Here is a 22,058-nt window from a genome sequence, read left to right on the forward strand (position 1 = left end):
GTTAGGGTGATGTAAGCCGAGAGTTCTGATTTGGCATTTTGAACTGTCCATATGGAGATGAGATATTCATATGGAATGTCTAGCATGCAGTTGGACATATGAAAGAGAAGGGAGGTCAGCTTAGAGATGATGTTTAAAACAAGGGGACAGAATGAGTCCATCTGTGCAGCATGTAGAGAAGGGGCCTGGGAGAGCATTTGAAATTGAATAGCTAGTAGCTAAATGAAGTCATCCTAAAGTCGTAAATTTGCTTTAAAGCGAATAACACTTTATTTGGCACTGGGTGAGTCAAACACAAAAATTTACAACTTACAGCAATTTGCTATCAAAGTAAGGTAATATACTGGGAGTAATGTTCTCAGAAAGGATGATGAGGAGGGAAAGTGAGAATAATGATAATGCTCTAAGTTCTTAAGAAGAAAATTGCTAAAGCAATGAATAGGATTTGAATGAAAAGGAAAACAGTTAAATCTGTAAAGAAAATACTTGAGTGTTTGATGATGACTTTGAATTCTGTGTTAATGCTATCAAACAATCAAGTACTTATTGTGTCTAATTCGTACAGAGTTTACAATGTGACACACAGCCTAATGTATTAGATCAATAATGATCGCTTTTATATTCTCTCCTCCAATGCCAAACCTTTCCCTATTCTAGGCTCTGATTACCGAGGAATAACTATCACATTTGCTGTGCTAAGTGTCTTAGCTCTCATCAGTGCACTGATTTGGTTCCTCTTCCAAAGGAACCGTTTACACTGGGCAGTCTTCTCTTCAGTTCGATATGAACAAGGAATGAATGAAGATGAGATTATGCTTCCCACTTTCCATGAATAAATTCTTCTAAAAGTTTGTTAATTTGCACTAACGTGTTAAGGAAAATGAGCCTTCTCAGATTTTCCCAGTGTCAGTATTTACTCTGTTCTAAAGTAGAAGTCATTAGTACTTTTTCAGTTGTTTAATTGCAGTCCTAGTATCTACAGTGAATTATCCACGAAATGCCATGTTTAAAACTTTACTTAATAGAATGGAAAAGAGCCAAAGCTGGGACTAAAGTCCAAGTTATTTGTAGGGTAATAAATTTCATGTGCATTTTCTCTGTAAGAATGTAGTTAGTAACTAGGATATGTATATTTTAATGGTATTTTAACTTAAAATTTGCATGTTAATAAGTCACAAGTCTACCTTTTTGCTTTTAAAAATATCCAGCATAGGGGTGCTTGGCTGGCTCAGTCAGTAAAACATGCAACTCTTGATCTCAGGGTTGTGAGTTCAAGCCCCACATTGGGTATGGAGCCTACTAAAAAAAAAAAAAAATCTAGCCTAATGCAAAATTTGTACCTCAAGGTAAAAACATAACTGTAAATAATATCAACATTGTTTTAAAATAGTCATTTGTAGCATTTAGGAGAAATTATTAATGAGATATGCTTACTTTTTTATACAGCAAAATAATTCTCTTGGCAAGATGCTTCTTATACTATTCCAAACATATTTCATACTAAAATTGATTAAATGCAAATATTTTGTTTTGTCATAGTTATTCATAAAATGATGGCTTTTAAAGAAGATTTAATACTTAACATTTTTCTAAAGTATACAGGAACATTGTTTTTAGATTGATTTAGGTATACTGTAGCAGTGTGGTTTTTGTCTTTTCTTATGTACAATATTTAACTCTTTCCCTCTTAAAGGGAATCAGCTAAGGATATAAGTTCTTGAAAATTTTGCAATTTTTATGCTTTATGTGACATGTCAAATTTTGACTAAGAAGTTTGTGTTACTTTAATGCCTTTTTCTGTGAGCTAAAGAGAAAAGGTGTCTATGTATACGAGAAATTGTGTATCTTGCATTTGTGAAACTGAAAATTTTATAATGAAACTCTAAACTTTGTGATTACTACTATTTTAAGTGATGAGTAATTAAGGAAACACTGTTTGGTGGTTATCACTTTAAGTTTACCACCTAGAATATATTTTGAATGATAGTTTCCACTGAAAATGGTGAATGTTTTATTCAGTGTTTATATTTATACTTTAGAATATTTTTGTATAATATCCATAGATTTATTTTAAAATTTGAGTGTTTGTACTATGATGAACTTATAAATAATTTTCAAAAGACAGTTTTAGTATAGTCTAAAGTATAGTATGGTTGTCCTGAAATATCTTTTACTGAATTTGTTAGACTAGGTCCTCTTACCCTGTGATCTGTACAATTTTAGTTGTTAAAGACTTTCTTCAAAGAACTAAACCAACTTGATGTGAAAACACAGCTATATATAGTAGCGATGCTATAATAAACTTGTTTCATTTTTTTGGTGAAAGTGTTGTTGATCCTTGTTGAAAAAATGTATCTCAAAACCATCTCTAGATTGGGTTTTATTATGTGAGGCATGTAGTATAAGAAAAGGTAAATATACAGCTGTTGTAATGTGAGGTATCCTTAAGATTTTGTGTACATTTTTTAAAGAATAAATATCATCCTGTATCTCTGAATGTTTGATTTGAGTCTCTTTTTCAGATGCCATTGACTCAGCAGTTCTCAGCAAGTCTTTTAACTATTAGATCAGCAGAAATTCCATCTACGATCCACTCTTACTTCTCATAGTGCTCCCTCAGGAGATTCTCCCCTACCTCCCAGCCCAAGGCATTCATCAGCCACTTCTAAGTCAGTAGATTACATATCAAGTTCCAGGCTCATATTTCTAACTCCCACTGGATAATGTACATGAAAGTCCTTCTCAGCATGACCACAACTGCCCATATGGTGTTCACTTCCTCATTTGACCAGTTGCAGATGGATCAATAGAAATGAAGACAGCCTTTTCCAGTCTTCCCTAGCTAATCCAACCCTCACATGCGGTCTGACAAAATTGATCTCTTGAAACCGGGTACCTAAAAAAGCAAGTAGATAAACCTAATGATCAGGTACAGGGGACAAATGTGGAAGTGATACCATTGATCATCCTCTTTTTCGTCCTTTCTCCCCACACACAGCATGTTCCCCTCCCCGATCCTGGGGCAGGATGTTGCCATTATCTGGCAGTTGTCTTCTGCAAATGACTACCATAATGTTGGTAACCCCAAATCCTCAAGCCACTGCTAAATTTATGCTACGGAAAGAGATTCACATTCCTTTATCTTAGGTTCATTTAATCCTAAAGCCCTCTTGGGGAAGTGAAGACTTAATTGTTATTAGTTCAATAATTTTATCTTGTTTAAGAAAACAAATTTTAGCTAGATGTCAAAGACTTATTTTGACTAGACCTCATCATCCATACAAAGTCACCTCTAATTCCCTGCATGTTCTAAATTAAAATGTTCTTACAATTATCTACATTTCAGCAAATTTAGTATATGTGTATTTCTCTTTTTTTTCCAAGCTAAATTAATCAGAAGCAGAAGTTTAGAAATTTTTTTTCCATTTCCCCTAAGTTTTCGTATATTCTCTTTCAATCAATATGAAAACACTACACTCCTTTTCCCCCAAGCTAGAAATTCAGAATTCATCCTCCAATCATCTCTTTCTCATCTCCCTAATTCAACAATTCAGTCAGTTTTATCTCAGGCTTCTCACAGAGTGGCTGTCTCCATTATCAGCTCTTTCAATTCAGGCCTTTATAATTTTTTTTTTTTCTCCCCGGATTGTTTGCACCAGCCTCTTCACTGGTCTTCCTCATCAACCTTTCCTCTTCATCCCATTTTCCCCACTCCTGAGCCTACAGGAGCTGAAATACAGAGGAGGACTCCCTCTGTGTTTTGGTCTAAAATTATCTAGGCCTCCTACCTATCTCAGGCCAAAAGGGATCTCAGCAATCCCCAGCCCAGGGACCTTCCCCAGGAACCTTATGTAGACTGACAGTCTGGGAAGCCCTAGGGTGTAAGTTCACTGGCCAAGTTCACCCTTTTAATGCAATGTAACATCAAGTCAATCCAAACCCAGTTCCTCTTTCTATGGGCTTAGACCTGCCCTTCTCCATCTTCCCCAAGATCTTCTCCCAGGACTCCATCTCTCTTCCAATTGCTAAGCAATAGAGAAACAAAGTCAGATAAAACTGGACTCCAGAAATTAGGAAAACACTGGTGATCTAAGCCAGTGGAAATGTAGCAGAGTGGAGCCAGAATCCAGAGTGAGCTGCAAAGTGAAAGGGAAATTAGAAAATGGGGAACATGAGATTCTGAAAAGTATGGTGGAAAAGGAAAGGAGAGGGAGAAGGTGGGTTGAAGAAGGTTTTTTTTCCAAAGAAGGAGGGAAAGAGGTTCACAAATTAGAAACTGAGAGGAACAAAGCAAAACAAATCGAAAGATCCACAAAGAGTGGGCAGAGAGAAATTAATGATGCAGGGAAGAGAGATGGAGTCATAGGAGAAGATCTTGGGGAAGATGGAGAAGGGCAGGTTGAAACCCACAGAAAAAGGAACCGGGTTTGGATGGGACAGAGAAGACTGCCGTCTTCTCTGAGGCCACACAAGGAAGACCTGTGTGGAAGAGAAAGGGAGAGCAGGAAAGTATTTGAAAATTTTTGTCTAGACCTGATGGCCCCCCTTTCTCTATGGAGTAGAAGGCAAGATCTTCTACTGAGAAACATGAGTAGCAAATTGGGTCTCAGTTTGAAGAGTGTTAATAAAACATTTTGCAATACCCGATTAGAGGAATGGGGGAGGACAATGACCGAGACAAATAAAAGGATCATAGAAAAGGCATACAGGACCCAGATAAAATTAAAAGCCATATATTTGTACTGATGACAACCAGGAAAATTGATCGATTTCCTCTACCTGTCCTCAGTCACCTCACTGAAGTTGAGGAACAGGAGCCTGTGAAGAAGAAAGAAGAGGACCCATCCACAAAAAATTAAAAATAGGATTACCAGAGGCACCTGGCTGGCTCAGTCAGTAGAGCATGAGACTCTTGATTTTGTGGCCATGAGTTCAAGCCCCACATTGGGTGTAGAGCTTACTTAAAAAAAAAAAGAAAGAAAGAAAAGAAAAGAAAAAATATATATAATTATCATGTGATCCAGCAATCCCACTTCTGGGTGTATATTCAAAGGAAATGAGAACAAGATCTCGAGGGGATATCTGTACTCCCCTGTTCACTGCAGGATTATTTACAATAGCCAAGACATAGAAGGAACCTAGTTATTTGTCAATAAATGAATGGATAAAATAAATTATGTATAGATACCTGTATCACACATACACACATAGTGGAATATTATTTAACCACGAGAAAGAAGGAAACTGCCATTTGTGACAACATGGATAAAACTTGAGGACATTATTCTGAGTGAAATAAGTCAGGATCACAAGCAAAAAAAATATATTTTTTTCTTTTTTTAAGAAAAATATGTATAATTATGGCAATGGATGTTAAGTAAACTTACTATGGTGATCATTTCATGACATATACAAATATAGAATCATTATGTTATACACCTGAAATTAATATAATGTTATATGTCAATTTATATCTCAATACAAAAACAAAAAAGTAAGACAGAAAGACAAATGCTGTATGATGTCACTTATATATGAAATAAAAAATAGCTGAACTCATAGAAACAGAGCAGAGTTGTGGTTACCAGGGGCTTGAGGGTAGAAGAAACGGGGAGATGTTGGACAAAGGACAAAAACTTCTAGTTATAAGATGAGTAAGTTCAGAAGGTCTAATGTACAGCATAGTGATTACAGCTACTAATACTGTATTATATATTTAAGGTTCTTAATGTCTTTTAATGACCTGATAGTTCATTTCTTTTTAGTGCTGAATAATATTCCATTGTATGAATGTACCACAGTTTGTTCATCACCTATTGGAAGACATCTTGGTTGCTTTCAGGTTTTGGCAATTGTGAATAAAGCTGCTATAAACATATGTATGCAACTTTTTGTGTGTATGCAAGTTTTAAACTTGTTCAGGCAAATACCAAGAAGCACAATTGTTGCATTGTGTGGTAAGGATGGATATAAATAGTTCTGTTAAGCTGCCAAACCGTCTTCCGAGTGGTTGTACCATTTTGTATTCCCACCAGCAATGATTCAGAGTTCCTCTTGCTCCTCATCTTCTTCAACAGTTGTCAGTGTTTTGGATTTTAGGCATTCTAATAGGTGTATGGTGGTATCTCATTTTTATTTTAATTTGGAATTCTTTAGTGACCTATGATGTCGAGTGCTTTCGTATGCTTTTTACCATCTGTAAATCTTCTTTGGTGAAATGTCTACTCAGACCATTGGTACACTTGTAAATTGAGTTGTTTGTGTTTTTATTGTTGAATTTAGACTTGACTTTAAAGCAGTGTTTCACTGAAGACATGAGGCTATGTCTGGGGTTGAAACAAACAGTCTTACTTGGCTCCTGTTTGTGCTTTGTGTTATCTGGTTCTAGATGCCGTCGCCAGTCAGTTCATAGCTGCTTAGATTATACTTACAGCAAGCACAGTTTTTTTGTTTTTGTTTTTTTCCTTTAAAAAGAGAAATTTATTGTCTCACAGTTCTCCAGGCTAGAAGTTTGAGATCAAGGTATGGGCAGCGTTCGTTCCTTTCAGGGGCTGTGCAAATATAAAGTCCTCAATCCCTGAAGCTGATAACAGATGAAAGTTGTCTGAGAGACACAGTCCACTGGGAGGAGCCTTTGAAAAGGTTTCTGACCACTAGATCCAAAGGAGGAATCTGGCAGACACTTGGACCGAGTGTTCAAAATTAGCATCACCAGTGATAAGACATACTGACGTGGTGTCTCTCCTGGGCAGGACACATCATTTCTGTGGTACTCTCGCCAAAGAAACAAAAACATAACCTGAATCCTGTTCTTCCAACTTCCCTCCAGAGGATACATGAGACACACCAAAACTGAAGGACATTCTACAAAATGGCCAGTACTCTTCAAACGAGATGGGGGAAAGACAAACAATGACAGAGGAACTGTCCCATATTAAAGGAGACTAAGGAGAGAAGACATCTCAATGCAATGTATAATGCCGGACTGGATTTTAGAACAGAAAAGGACACACACACACACACACACACACACACGCAGAACAACAACAAAAAAGACCGTTAGAGGGACAATTGGCGAAATGTGATAAAAGCTGAAGATTAGTTAATAGCATTATACCAGTTTTAATTTCCCGGCTTTGACCATTTTACTGGAGTTATACACGTTGTTAACATTTAGAGAAGCTGGCTGAAGGGTTACGGAAATTCTTCGGACTCTTGCAACATTTTTGAGAGTCCGAAATTATTCCAGTTTAAAGGGCAAGTTCCAAATACAACAGAGACTTCGCAGAGGCGGCGCAAGGGCGGGCTCTCGCGGCCGGGTCAGCCCCCGGCGGGCCCCCTTCCGCCCCCTTGGCCTTTCTCCCCCGCCCCCTGCGACCGGCCGCGTGGGCGGGATTCGCCGCGCCCCGCACTTCCGAGGAGCGCAGCTGGGCGCCCGCACGCGCCGTCATGCCCCGGGCCGCGCTGCCGGCTCTCCTGCTCCCGCTGCTGGGCCTCGCCGCCGCCGCCGTCGCTGGTGAGCTGCCCCTTGCCGCGTCCCCTCCTCCTCCCGGCAGCCAAACCCCGAGCGGTAGCCCTCACCCCCGGCACGGTGGTGTAGCTCCAGCCGCTGGCCGCCCGAGGGTGGCCCGGAGGCGCGGCCTCCCGACCGGGCGTCTAGCCCTACCCTGCTCTGCGCGCCCACCCCGGGCGCCCTCCTGCCCGCCCCCCTGCCCCGGGGCCCTGCGTCCGGTCACCTCCCGGCCCCCGCCCGGCGCCCCCTGGTGCAGCGGGTTCCGAGAGCGCGCCCCAGGGAAGGGCCCGTCGAAGACCCGAGCTTGCCCTTTCTCGCCCACCGTGCGCACAGCCTCGGCGCAGACCCCACTAGCGGGGAGGGGTTCCCAAACGGGGGTGCTGTCTGATGGCAGAGCAGAGGGACTTACAGCCGCACGCCAGGGGAGCTTCAGGGCCATTTGGGGCCGAAATGAGAAGCGGGGAAGTCGGCTGCGGAGATTTCCCCTCTGCGCATTGCGGACGGAGGGTGGGGGCGGGAGGAAGCAGGCCCTCCCGTGCTCGCCGCCTTGTTTGTCCCGCCGCTTGGTGTTTAAGTTGTTGAAACAGGAAAACAGTTCGGCCAGCTAACCCCTGGATCGCGGTGGGACGTGAACAGGCTAAGCTCAGATTCGTCTTACGTCGTGTGATTTTAAAAAGTCTTTAAGTCTGCTCTGCTGTTGTGCAAGTGTCATCTGTAAAAATCACACGTGATTAGTCAGTCATTGCCAAAATGACTACGGAGGAAAATAGACAATTCCGTTGAATATGTGGGATGTTTGTTTGTTTACAAGCTTTTAGTTTACAAGTTTTTTTATACAAGCATGTCAAAAAAATTGAATGGGGGGGGGGAAGACTTCCATCCAGAAACACTATTGATTAAACAGTTCCAGGAATTAAAGAGCAAAATAAACAAGAACCAAGGGAATACTTGTGTGGGTTTGAATAAAATGCTTATGCAAGTGGGTTGTTTTTTTTTTTTTTTTTTTGGTTTTGTGTTTTGTTTTTTGTTTTTGTTTTTGGGTTTTTTTTTCCCCCTGAATTTCGCTCCCATTTTGTAAGTTCTTCCTGGAAGCCTGCTGACAGGCAGAAATAGTTGAACGGATCTCAGTGTTGGAGGCAGCTAGAGTAAGCAGCTCAGAACTTGCTCTCAGAATCAAAGCTCCTTTCCTGAGAGCCCTTGTGGATCAGCATTTAGGACTAGTTATGCCATCTGCTGCCTTTGGAGGGGCAGAAACAAGATGTGCCGATTTTCATACTTCACACTGAGCCTATTTTTTGAGTAAGACAAGGCTGGACTGTTTCGTGACCCCGCCCTCCCCTACACACCCTCATTATGTTTGCCAGTAACATCTAAACGCCTGTGTAACCCACCCTCCGGGCTGCCATGCCCTCATACCTTATGTTAGTCAAAACATACTTTTCCTGTCAGATTTTTAAAACAATCTATTTCTAGATTTTGATATCTGTCTTTTCAGAGAAGTTGTTTTTGATCAGTAATAGAGGACAAGCTATCTTTGGAAAATTTTGTTCTTTTTTCTTTGTTAACTAGGCTTTTCCAAAGCTTAAGAAGGGCATGTTGAATAAATTAATGCTAGTAATTAACCAGCCTCTATCAGTCAGGAGGCTGTAAGGATTAACTTAGAAAGAGCATAAACTTTGGAGTTAGGTACAGATTGTATGGCCTTGATCAAGTTACCCAACTCATTGCACTTGGAGATAATACCAGGAACGACCATCATGAGCATTAAGTGAGAACTCGATGGCTTGTACCTATTGCAGGCATGGCAAATCTTGATTTCCTTCCTTCTGTTCTCTTCATACAAAATGAAGGGTAATTATTGCAACTAGAAAACATCATGAGTGCCACATTATGTGGGTTTGGATAGTTGTGGTTACTGATTACATTCACATACATGTTGATGATACAGGGCTGAAAAAAACCATGTTTTTCATCATACTTCACAATCTTCTATCCAAACACCATCAGAAAATTACATTAGACTTAGAACTAAGTCAAGAAAGAGCTTTTCAAGATTATCACAGAATTAGCTGAATGGCAAGATCTTAACAGAAAAGCACCTTTCATATTGCATGCAGTATAAATTTAACGTTGAGGTGGAAATCATTGTTATTGTTCTCTGTTATTTTGGAATTTATTAGTATAAGTGATCTTATGTTCTTAGTTATTATCTTGAAAATCAAAATAAATAAAACATTGTGTAAATTCCTGAGTAAGGTCCCATGGCATCCCTTTTAGAAAGTTCTTATATAATGGTGCTTTTTGCACACAGTACGTGATCAGTATATGTTTATTGGGTCAATGATTTCCCATCGGCGGTATGAGGTGAGTGAATAAGCATATTCAGAGTAAGTCCTCATTCTGTGGCCATGTGGATCAGTCTACATTACTAATTTTGAATTTCCATGGGCTACAAGCCCTAGATGAGGTGCCCGTGCCCCTGCCTTTCTTTTTGACGTTATCTTTTACCGTTCTTGCTGTTCACTCTGTTTATCCATACTGAGCCCCTGGGGACTCAACCACCTGCTGGCTCTTCTGCCAGACTGCCCTCCCCTTCCCCTATCCTTGGCATGGCTGCCCCCGCCCACGTCATTCAAATCTCTGTATGATCATATGTCACCTCCTCAGGCCTTCCCTGAACGCCCCACATTCTCCATATCACAACCCCGTATTTTATCTTCTTCAAAGCACTTAATACTATCCAAATGCATCTTGTTTACTCATCATCTTCTTGCTTGTTGTCCCCTTACTGAAGAAAGATACATAATAACAGAGACTTTACTGTCTTGTGAATTTTTGTTTTGAGTTGTGTCTCTGTACTTTTGTCTACTTTATAATAAAAGGACCAAAAATTTTAAATGAATGCTTTTTAAAAAGTAAGGGTGATAATGGGATTTCAGTTTCTTTCAAATTACTTTACCTCTTTCCTGAACTGATCCCATAATTGAATTCAAAGCATGAAATCATCTTCATGTATTGATGTGACTTTTTCTAATCCTTGTAGATGGCACAGCGATGTTTCAGGGGAAATTATCTCAGGTATATTTTTGTAAATTTTGAAACATTAATAAATGTTTCTTTTTCTTCTAAAAAGAAGAAAGTGAAATTACAGTTAGGTATTATTTCAAGACTTTTATCATTGTTGAGAAGCATTTAAAAATGTGCTTGTGTGTTGAAAACCAGTTTTGTAACAGGGTCATTGTCCACTTTTTTTTTTTTTTTTTTTTTTTTGAGAGAGAGAGCGCAAGCAGGGGAGGAGCAGGAAGAGAGGGACAGAGGATCTGAAGTGGGCCCTGTGCTGACAACAGTGAGCCCAGTGTGGGGCTTGAACTCACAAACTTGTGAGATCATAACCTGAGATGAAGTCTGATGCTCAACTGACTAAGCCACCCACGTGCCCCGTCTACAGTTTTTTATGATACGTATCAAGTATTTTATTTTTTTGTGTGTGGGTTATTTCAGATTTTGAGAGCAAATCTTGAAACTGAATCTATAAGAAAATGGACCAGTGATGCCCACCGAGAAAGGTGCAGAGTAACACTGGCACCCCCATTCTATAAATAAATCTCATGACAACTCTTCTGCGATGGGACTGGAGGGTGGATGATGGAGGTGGACATCTTGGAAGCTGGGTTAAGGGTTATATGGAGGTGGAGTCAGAGAGGCTGAATTTCCTTGTGATTCAGGGAGATCTTGCAGCCCAGAGTACACCCACAGGCCCTCTGGGTTAGTCAGGGACTTGGAACCCCACTCCTGCCTTCATACATAATAAACAAACAGCTCCTCCTCTTTCTCTGACTCTACCACAGTTGCTCTTATGGAAGGTACGGAAGCTGCTCGTATGGAAGGTACGACTCATATCCTAATGGAGAGGAGCAAAGGTCTTCTTATTGACTGGGAGGAAAAGTGCAGTCCTTGCCTTCACTTTGTTAATATTCAGAACAAGTATTTCCCAGGGATCACTTCCTCTTATGCTGTGCCTGGTTGCTTAAGAAGAGAAATTATAAGGGAACAGAGAGTTCTACTAGAACTGACTGATAATGCCAAATATTCCTGTAGATGTGCCGTTTTATTGTCTTAGCACATGGTAATTTTAGGTAGAGGATCTATGTAGAAACTTTTGGAATCATAAGTACAAGCTGCTCAGGTTTTCATCAGGCTCCTAAATTTCTGTATATATTGAGTCAGTAGAATTATAAAGTTATCAAATCCATAAAGAGTCACATAATAAAACAAGTTATTAATAATCTATCTTTCAAGGCTGCTGTGAGGAAGTAAGAGTAACAGAAAAGTACTTTGCAAAGAGCATTGTGGGCAGGCTGTGTGTGTGTGTGTGTGTGTGTGTGCATTGTTGAAATATATTTGTATAGAAAATATTACAGCATCTGTAATTGAAAACTTCTGGCAGTATTTTGGGGAGGCAGGTTTTTAATGATAACAGGGTTACTGCAAAGATAAACAGCATGGAAGAAGGCTTAGCTTAGCTTTCTGCTCATGAAGTGCTTAAACCTCAACAGCTTTCTGCATAAGAGCTATCCAGCCTCTGCTCGAACACCTTTCTTCTCAAAGTAAAAACATATCTCTTGGTGCTTAAAACGTGTTTCTGGGGCACACACTGACTTGTAGCATGAGAGGAAGGGTTCAGTGCTGAATTAACTGGGGTTACTGCTAATGCTGAAATGAGCCTGAGTAGGAGGCAGTTGAAAATTTTGAGGAAGTGAACAGTTTGTTTTCTATTTTTCTGTCTATAGCTTTCTAAATTTTTTGTTTTGCCATGTATTGCTTATGTAATTATTCAGCAGTGGTTTTTGAGTTGCTCCAGTTATCATTATCATCACTATACTCATTCCCATCTCAGGGGCCCATGTTTGCTATTCCCTGTCTGACCTAGATTTCCACATGGCTTTTTTTCCTTCAGCTCATGCAGACTTTTCATATGTCACCTTTATAATGAGATCTTTCTTAGACTCCTTTCTAAAATTTCTAACCCCTGACCTACATTCAAGATCTTACTTCTCTGGTTTAGCTTTGCTCCTCCGTGCTTATCACTATCTAGCTTCCAAGATGGCCCCAATGATTCTTTCCTCCTGATATTCATAGTTTTGTGTAGCTCACCCCAGCACCGAATAGGGCTGACCTATGTAACCAATAGGACATTGCAGAAGTAAGAGTGTGACTCCCAAGGCTGAATTATAAAAGTTATTGTACTTCTCCCGTGTTCTCATTTGAATCATTTGCTTTGAGAGAAACTATCTGCCATGTCATAAGGAGCCTCAAGCCACCCTGAGGCCTCTTCCCCACAACGAGCATCAACCCACCATCCATATAAAGGAGACTTCTTGGAGGCGTATCCTCCAGCCTCAGTTCAGTTTTCAGATCAATGCAGCCCTGGCCAATAGCTTGACCGCATCTTCATGACAAACTCCAAGCCAGAATCACCCAGCTAGGTAGCTGCTTCCAAATTCCTGACCCAGAGAAACTGTGTGAGATAATAAAGGTGTTTTGTGTTTTCTTTGTCATTTTAAGCTATTGATTTATTACATAAAAATAGATTACTAATGTATCCTCTAAGTATAAAACATCATCTAACATATCTTGCCTTTGTGTATCTGCCTCAACTACCAGGATGGAAGGATTTTTTCTCCTTTTTGTTCACTGTGGAATCCCTAGCACCTAGAACAACTTTCCCACAATAACCCCCTGAGAGTAGGTACTGTTATCATCCCCGTTTTTACAAAAAAGGAAACTGGGGCACAGTAAGGTTAAGTAACATATCCAAGGTCATGCAGTCAGAACCAGACTTCTCCACAGCTTAATGTGCTTAATCAGAACCCTGCACCGTCCTAGTTCTTGCATGCTATCTTGTGTTACGTACAAGACACTATGATAGTTATTATTAAGGGTACAGTTAGATTTAAGAAGTGATCTCTGTTGGGCCCCCTGGGTGGTTCAGTCAATTAAGTGACTTCGGCTCAGGTCATGATTTGGAGGTTTGTGATTTCGAGCCCCACGTCAGACTGTGCTGACAGCTCAGCACTTGGTGGTGTGGAGCCTGCTTGAAATTCTCTGTTTCTGCCCCTTCCCCACTTATACTCTCTCTCTAAAGAAATAAACTTTGGGAAAAAATAAAGAAATGGTCTCTGTTGTCATGCAGTTAACAGTCCAATTGGGAAAACAGGGTAAATATCAGATAACTTTCATACAGAGCAGGATTTGATCAGTGCTATATGAATGAGTGTCGGTCATCAAAGGGTAACAGCCCCTTTTTCCAAGAAGAATGGCTATCTGTGGTTCTTATGCATAGGTCCCCATGTTTTGTGCCATTTTACCCTCACTGCCCTAACCTCAACTAATCAAAAGAGGTAATGAAGGATGACTATTCTAGGCTGGGTAGCAGCTCAAGGGAGTTCCTGGTATAAGAACCCTATGAAGCCTATTTGCTGAGATAGAATCTTCAGATTTCTTATTATCCCTTGTATCCTTATCATGTCTATCATTTGGGGTAACCTGAACAAGTCTTTTGTTCTTGAAACCAAAAAGGCCTCTCATATGTAGTGTAGTGCAAAGTCCTGTAGAAGTTCAGAGGAGAAAGAGGCTACATACAGGAAGATGAGGGTTGGACACTTCACAGAGAATTCACACATGAGCTGCCTCCGAAATGAGAGTATACTTTAATCAATAGATGATGTGGAGAGCAGAATTAGCATTTATAAAGCCTAAGAACTACAAGTATACAAAGAAGTAATTTGTAAACTTACATTACTGGGTGTTGATTATGTTTTTGTGTACTTTAATAGAGTTCCTTTATTCCATATAAACAGTATTGCAAAAACTATTTTTATATTCTTGAGTTTATTATCAGTAGAAAATACTATGTGTAGCTTTGAGTAGAAATAATACGACAGCATTTCTCAACCTGTGATCCAAGAACTTCCAGTGATAGGTAAAGATCTCTCAGGTGTCATCAAATAGGGTAATGGAGTCTGTTTCCATTTAAGGTTGGTTTTTTTGTTTGTTTGTTTTTGTTTTAATTTCATAAGGAGAAAGAAAGAGCAGCAAAAGGAATCAGAAGAAAGTAGGAGAAGGAAAAAAAAAAAGGGAAAAGAAAGTTAAAATTTGCATTTGATAGTACCTGCCCTTGTGACTTTCTATTTGAGTTTCATTCTGGAAATGACTGTTTTGTCTCTCATGTCTTAATACATGAAATATTATCTGGTAGGAGGGAGAGACCTGCCTACTTCATTAATTCAACAAATATTTCACTCCTTTACTGGGTGCTTTTTATGATATTCCCTTTATTTTCGAATTTCTTTCTCTTTTTCTTTTTGTATATGGCAAACTCCTTTATCCTGTGAGTTGTAGCTCAAGTTATTTCCTTCTTTTTAAAATGTCAATACCCAAGCTTCCCACTAGAGTCCTTTCTAGAGGAGGATAACATCATCTAGAGCCTCTGCTTTTTTTCCTACACAGTGTCTGGTAATTGATTTAAAAAATAAAAAACAACAACAGCAACAACAACAAAACACATCCAGTCATGTACCAAGGAATAAGAAACAGGCCAAAAGGGAAAAGAAACAAAAATAGACCAAGACGCAACCCAGAAATTAGAGTAATCAGAAATGGACTTTAAAATAACTGTAATATGTTTAAGAATATAGATCATAAAATTGAGAATTTTAACAGAGACCCAGAATCTATAAAAGTATAAACAAATTAGAATTCTATAACTGAAGAAGCATTGACATTATGAACTCAATAGATGAGTGTAACAGCTGATTTGTTAAAACCTAAGGAGTAGATTAGTACACCAGAAAGAACAAGATTATAGTATGGAAAGCCAAAAGTATTAAAAATATAGAAAAGAGCAAAGGGAACATATGGGACATGGTGAAAAGTCTAACATAAACATAATTTGAGTCCCAGCAAGAGAGGAGAGAGAAAATGGAAGCATTATCTGAAGTGATAGTGGCCCAGAACTTTCTGAAAGAGACCATTGAAAATAAGCCATAGATTCTATAAATGCAATGAAATGTTAGCAGGATTAAAAAAAAAAAAAAAAAAAGAGGGGATCCTAGGTGGCTCAGTCAGATTGGTCATGATCTCATGATTTGTGAGTTTGAACCCTGCATCTGGCTCGCTGCTGTCAGCATGGAGCCCACTTTGAATCCTATCCCCTTCTCTCTCTGCCCTTCCCCTTCTCACACCCTCTCCCTCTCTCAAAAATGAATAAGCATCAAAAAATAAATAAAATAGGGGCGCCTGGGTGGCTCAGTCGGTTAAGCAGCCGACTTCGGCTCAGGTCATGATCTCACGGTCCGTGAGTTAGAGCCTCGCGTCGGGCTCTGTGCTGACAGCTCGGAGCCTGGAGCCTGTTTCAGATTCTGTGTCTCCCTGTCTCTGACCCTCCCCCATTCATGCTCTGTCTCTCTCTGTCTCAAAAATAAATAAACGTTAAAAAAATTTTTTTAAATAAATAAAATAAAAATGAAGCATACCACTGTCAAACTGCTAAAAAACAAAGACAAGATCTTGAACGCAGCCAGGAAGAGCAACAATCAGACAGCTGATTTCTCAATAGGAACGATGGAAGCCAAAACAACAAAATGACATCTTAAGTGAAAGATAAGCTGACAATCTAGAATTCCGTATTTGCAAAAATATCCTTTAACCGTGAAGGCAGTATAAAGATATTGACAGAAAACCCCAAAACTGAAGGAGTTTGTAATAGAATAGACTTGTAGTTAAAGAAACACCAAAGGGATTTCTTCAAACAAATGGAAAATGATTCCAGTTAGTAACACAGAAATGCAAGGAAAAAAGAGGGAGGAGAATCAAGATGGCAGAGTGGGAGGATCCGGAGCTCCGCTCCGCCCATGGACCCGGCCCGGCTATAATGATCTACAGATCCCCTCTCTTTGAGCACGACTAGAGCTAGCAGAGCAGCTCTTCCACAGATAAAGATGGAAAGAAAAAGCCACATTGGGAAGGGTAGGAGGGGCAGAGATGTCATCACCACTCAACCGGCCTTACAAGAAACCTTAAAGGGACTCCATTAGGCAGAAAAAAACATAAATAGAAGAAGATTTTGAAAGAAAAAAATGCACTGGTAAAGGGAAACGTCTAGTATGGGTAGTGGATCAACCACTTATAAAGCTAGTATGAAGATTAAAAGACAGAAGTAGTAAAGTCAGTTATATCTACAATAATTAGGTAAGGGATGCACAAAATAAAAAGTTGTAAAATAAGATGTCAGATATAAAATGTGGAGAGAGCAAAATGTAGTGCTTTTAGAATGTGTTCAAACTTAAGCAGCCATCAACTTAAAATAGACTGCTGTATACATAGGATGCTCTATGTATGAACCTCATGGTAACCACAAACCAAAAACCTATAATAGATACACAAAAAGTAAAGAGAAAGGAATCCAAACATAACATTAAAGAAAGTCATTTCACAAGGGAAGGAGCAAAAGAAGAAGGAACAGAAAGAACTACAAAAGCAACCAGAAAGCAGTTAACGAAATGGCTGTACATACATAGCTATCAATAATTACTTTAAATGTAAATGGTCTAAATGTTCCAGTCAAAAGACAAAGGGTGACTAAATAAATTAAAAAAAAAAAAAAAAAAAAAGACCCCAGGGTACCTGGCTGGCTCAGTTGGTAGAGCATGCGACTCTTGATCTTGGGGTTGTGAGTTCAAGCCTGCATTGGGCATAGAGCTTCAACAAAAACAAAACAAGACTCATTTACAGTCTGCCTATAAGACTCACTTCAGACCTAAAGAAACATATAGACTGAAAGTGAAGAAATGGAAAAAGATATTACATGGAAATGGAAAGAAAGCTGGGTAGCAATACTTAGACAAAACAGACTATTTATTTACTTATTTATTTAGAGCACACAAGCAGGGGAAAGGGGCAGAGTGGGGGAGAGAGAATCACAAGCTGATCCAGAGCCTGACATGGGGCTTGATGCAGGGCACAATCCCACAACCCTGGGATAATGACCTGAGCCAAAATCAAGAGTCAGATGCTTAACCGATTTAGCCACGTAGGCACCCCTAGACAAAACTGACTTTAAAAGAAAGACTGTTAACAAGAGACAAAGAAGGGCATTACATAATCATAAAGAGATCAATCGAACAAGAGAATATAACAATTACAAATATCTGTACACCCAACATATGAGCACCTAAATATATAAAGCAAATATTAACAGATATGAAGGTAGAAATTGACAGTAATACAATAATAGTAGGGGACTTTAACATTCCACTTATATCAGTGAATATATCATCCAGACAGAAAATCAATAAGAAAACAGCGGCCTTAACGTATTAAACCACATGGACTTAATAGATACATACAGACCCAAGGGAAGAATCCACATTCTTTTCAAATGCAGATGGACTATTCTCACCTTAGGTCACATGTTAGGCCACAAAACAAGTCTCAATAAATTTAAAGATTGAGATCATATCAAGCATCTTTTCTTAAATGTTTATTTATTTTGAGAGAGAGCATGTGTGTGAGCAGGGGAGGAGCAGAGAGAGGGAAGGAGAATCAATCCCAAGCAAGGTCCGTGCTGACAGTGGGGCTTGATCTCAGGAATCTTGAGATCATGATCTGAGCCGAAATCAAGAGTCAGCTGCTCAACTGACTGAGCCACTCACGCGCCCCAAGTATCTTTTCTGATAACATAGCTGGTATGAAACTAGATATCAAATACAAGAGAGAAAAAAAAAAAGGTAAAAAAATCCCCAAACCCCACAAACATATGGAGGCTAAACAACATGGTATGAAACAATGTCAATGAAGAAATCAAAGAGGAAATTAAAAATACCTTGAGGTATTATATGATTTCACTTATATGTGAATCTAGAAAAGTTCCTCTGAGTAAGAACCAGACTTTCAAAGAGGGCAGCAAAGGTATATAATGAAAGTATGATGGTTGAGTACTGTTTCGTAGGAAGAGGATCTAAGGGCATTGCTCCTCCACCTACAGACTTTCAGCCACACATTCTGTTTTCAGGTCCTCCCTGAACGCTTCCCCTACAGATGTGTGTCTGGCCTCTCCAATTCTTAAACCTTTCTGGACTTCTTGCTTTTTAACTCCTGAGATCATACTGCACATACAGTTTTACAGCCAGATTTTTTTTTTTTATACTTAATGTTTCATTATATAACTGTTGCTAAAATACCCTACCAACTACCTTTAAGCCACCACAATGAGAAAGTTCTAGATTCCTACCAGAGTTCAAGCCAAGGTAGTCACAGGTGTCATGCAAGTACTTACAGAACAGCAGGAAGGAAAAAACCTGTATATAAAATAAATTGTATCTTGAGACACCTATCCTTATGCTAGTACATCTTGAATGATTTATTTTTTATTTTTAATCTCTACACTGAACGTGGGCCTCGAACCTACAACCCCAAGATCAAGAGTCACGTGTTCTACCAACTGAGTCAGCCAGGCAGGCACCCCCATCTTGAATGAGTTAACTACTAAATGTAGCAGTATGAGGCCAGGAAAAATTCAGGTCTCACCATGGAGGCAATTTTAAGTAACCTGTGGTATTATTTAGAATACTGACCCACATGCTGTACAGTGACCTGAATTAACAATGGCTTATCAAGATAGAAGTTTGTTTTCTGTCTCGTAACAATCCAAGTGTGGTATGATGGCTCCATGTAGGATCCTTCTGTCTTGTTGCTTTCTTCTTCTTAGGCTGTTTCCATTGTTCATATGATTAAAGATGGCTGAGTACACGTTAGCCAGTGGGAAAGGGGAAGTATGATCCAGGGAACACACTTTGAAAGTACTTTTAAAGGCAATTTTGCACCTTTCACTTCAGCTCACAGCTCATTATCCAGAAGTTACTAGAAGACTGGAAAACAGTTTAGCTTGGTGGCCGTGTATTTTGTGCTATATAAGAAACTGAGGGAAATGAAATGAAATGAAATAATGAAATGGAAATGAAATGAAGTGAAATGAAATGAGACAAAATAAAACTCAATAAATACACCAGAAAAGAAATGCTGAGGTTAAGTACTGGGGACAGCTAATGGTCTTTGCTATATTCTGAGCTTAGTAAAGTCAAGTTGTTGAATTTAAATTAACATAGCTCTGAGGTTAAGTCCTGATCTTTGTAGTAAGGGATTCTTTTACTTGTGTATACCAAAATTACAAACAAAACTTAAAAATAAAACCAGGAAAAATCATAGTGATTTTCCCTATAGAGGCTTAAGGAAATAGGGAAGATTAATGCCTTATGCTTCTTTTATTCACTGGAATTCAGTAAAATCCTCCTCCGTTTTCTCCATTCTGGCCAGTGAAATCAAGCTCTTTTACTTTTGCTTCTAATAGTAATGAAATTCCAGAGCCAAGGTTTACAGATGTACACATTTAAATTTTTTTTTAACGTTTATTTATTTTTGGGACAGAGAGAGAGCATGAACGGGGGAGGGGCAGAGAGAGAGGGAGACACAGAATCAGAAGCAGGCTCCAGGCTCTGAGCCATCAGCCCAGAGCCCGACGTGGGGCTCGAACTCACGGACCGCGAGATCATGACCTGAGCTGAAGTCGGATGCTTAACCGACTGAGCCACCCAGGCGCCCCCAGATGTACACATTTATAACGAACAGGAAAAGAGATCAAGAGACGAAAGAGGTGCCACTCCCCTTTGCAGCAATGGAGGAAGAGAGATGGTTCTGTTTCACAGAACTAAGTTCAACGAATCTGCTTTGATGAGGTGTTAAACTAAAAACATTCATAAGAACATCAATCTTGTTTTCCTGTGCAATATGAAAACGTGTCTGAATATTCATAATCTAGCAATTTGTTCTCTGTTCTTGGAAGTATAATTTTTAAGAAAGGTCTTATAAACTCTTGAGACTTTGAAATTGTTACTACATACTGCAAAGACAACCTTCACAAAGAGCTTGTATTTCTATTGGTTGTCTTTCTTGATAGTTCGTTGCCTTGGTAATAATGCTGTAATCTACATGTCTGAATTTCTAAACACCCTAAAGGCTTGTAACTTTGTTCTGTCAAATCAGAAGAGAATCATTGGCACATTTCTCTTCTTCCATATATAGAATGGAAAAAAATAAATTCCCATCACAGCAGTCGATTTCTTTTGACAAAGACTGAGAGCTTTGTTGCTAAATTAACAAGGGATATTGCCTTTCTTTTTCTCTTTGAAAATTTAATATCTACTATCTTTAGGAATTCATGGAATTCTTTTCAAGTTATTTAACAGGGTTTCTTTTTTCCCATATAGACTGTCCTTCATCTACCTGGGTTCAGTTCCAAGACAGTTGTTACATTTTTCTTCAAGAAGCCATCAAAGTAGAAAGCATAGAGGACGTCAGAAATCAGTGTACTGATCATGGTAAGGAGTTCATTCCTTTTTTTTTCACAGTCTTTAAATAGTGTTGACTAATTCCTTGAAAAAATAGTTTTGTCAGGGCACCTGGGTGGCTCAGTCGGTTAAGCTTCCAACTTTGGCTCAGGTCATGATCTTGTTGTCTGTGAGTTTGAGCCCCACATCGGGCTCTGTGCTGACAGTTCGGAGTCTCTGGCCTGCTTCAGATTCTGTGTCTCCCTCTCTCTCTGCTCCTCCCCCGCTTGCATGCTCGCTCGCTCGCTCTCTCTCAAAAATAAACAAATAGTTTTGTCATATCTCGCTTTTACCTGGGTCCCTGTAATAAATGGACCATTTTTATTGTATAATACATAAGCCATAAATGGAATTGGGCATATACTTAACCTTTGAGTTGGGAGACAGCTGTTAGCCAGTACTGTCCAAAGCTTTGTGCCAGAAACTTAGCAACAGCAGTGTCCATTTAATGTGCATACTCGGTGCCAGGCACTGTGCTTAGGCACACCATATACTTTTACCTGGCTTTAATGAACATAACAAACCTGTCAGGTAGTTTTTTTATTATCCTCCTTTTATCAACGGGACAAACTAAGTGCAGTTTATTTGTTCAAGGTCACACAGGTAGTAAGTGACAGAGCCAGGATTTAAACCAGGGTCTAGCAAGGTCTAACAGAACACTCTGTTATTCTGCCTTGAAAGTGCTGTTTCAGGTATGTAGTGTGGGCAGAAGTCAAATGGGACCATGAAGTGAAACTGTGGTAAAGAAATGTATGTTAAACAAAAAGGAGAAGGGCGCCTGGGTGCCTCAGTCTGTTGACTGTCTGACTCTTGATTTCAGCTCAGGTCATGATCCCATCGTTCGTGAGATCAAGCCCCACCTCTGGCTCTGCGCTGACAGCTCAGAGCCTGCTTGGGATTCTCTCCCTGCCCCTCTCCTGCTCATGCTCTCTTTCTCTCTCTCTCTCAAAATAAAAAAAAATTAAAGAAAGAAAGAAAGAAAGAAAGAAAGAAAGAAAGAAAGAAAGAAAGAGAAAGAAAAAAGAGAAAAAGGCTATTTGCTAGCAGATACATTCAGTGTTCTCCAGAAAATATATTTACAACTTCACATTGTGAAATATTTT

The 22,058-nt window shown here is 39.4% G+C and overlaps 1 protein-coding gene across 2 annotated transcripts in view; it reads left to right on the top strand.

Annotated features, from left to right (window-relative positions):
- Positions 1-22,058, top strand: part of LY75 (lymphocyte antigen 75) — a 137,995-nt gene that overhangs the window by 103,681 nt on the left and 12,256 nt on the right. The window contains exon 35 of one of the 2 annotated variants that reach the window (XM_047085054.1): positions 20,836-20,946. In XM_047085054.1, the coding sequence (XP_046941010.1) occupies positions 20,836-20,946 (111 nt within the window). Of the gene's footprint in view, positions 1-657; positions 2,498-20,835; positions 20,947-22,058 lie in introns of those variants that run through there. The other variant, XM_047085052.1, reaches the window with a different exon arrangement.

This window comes from Lynx rufus, unplaced genomic scaffold (genome assembly GCF_022079265.1).
Source record: "Lynx rufus isolate CCGP_SWC_20201006 ecotype Redwood Valley unplaced genomic scaffold, mLynRuf1.p SCAF_2, whole genome shotgun sequence".
Taxonomy (NCBI): Eukaryota; Metazoa; Chordata; class Mammalia; order Carnivora; family Felidae; genus Lynx; species Lynx rufus.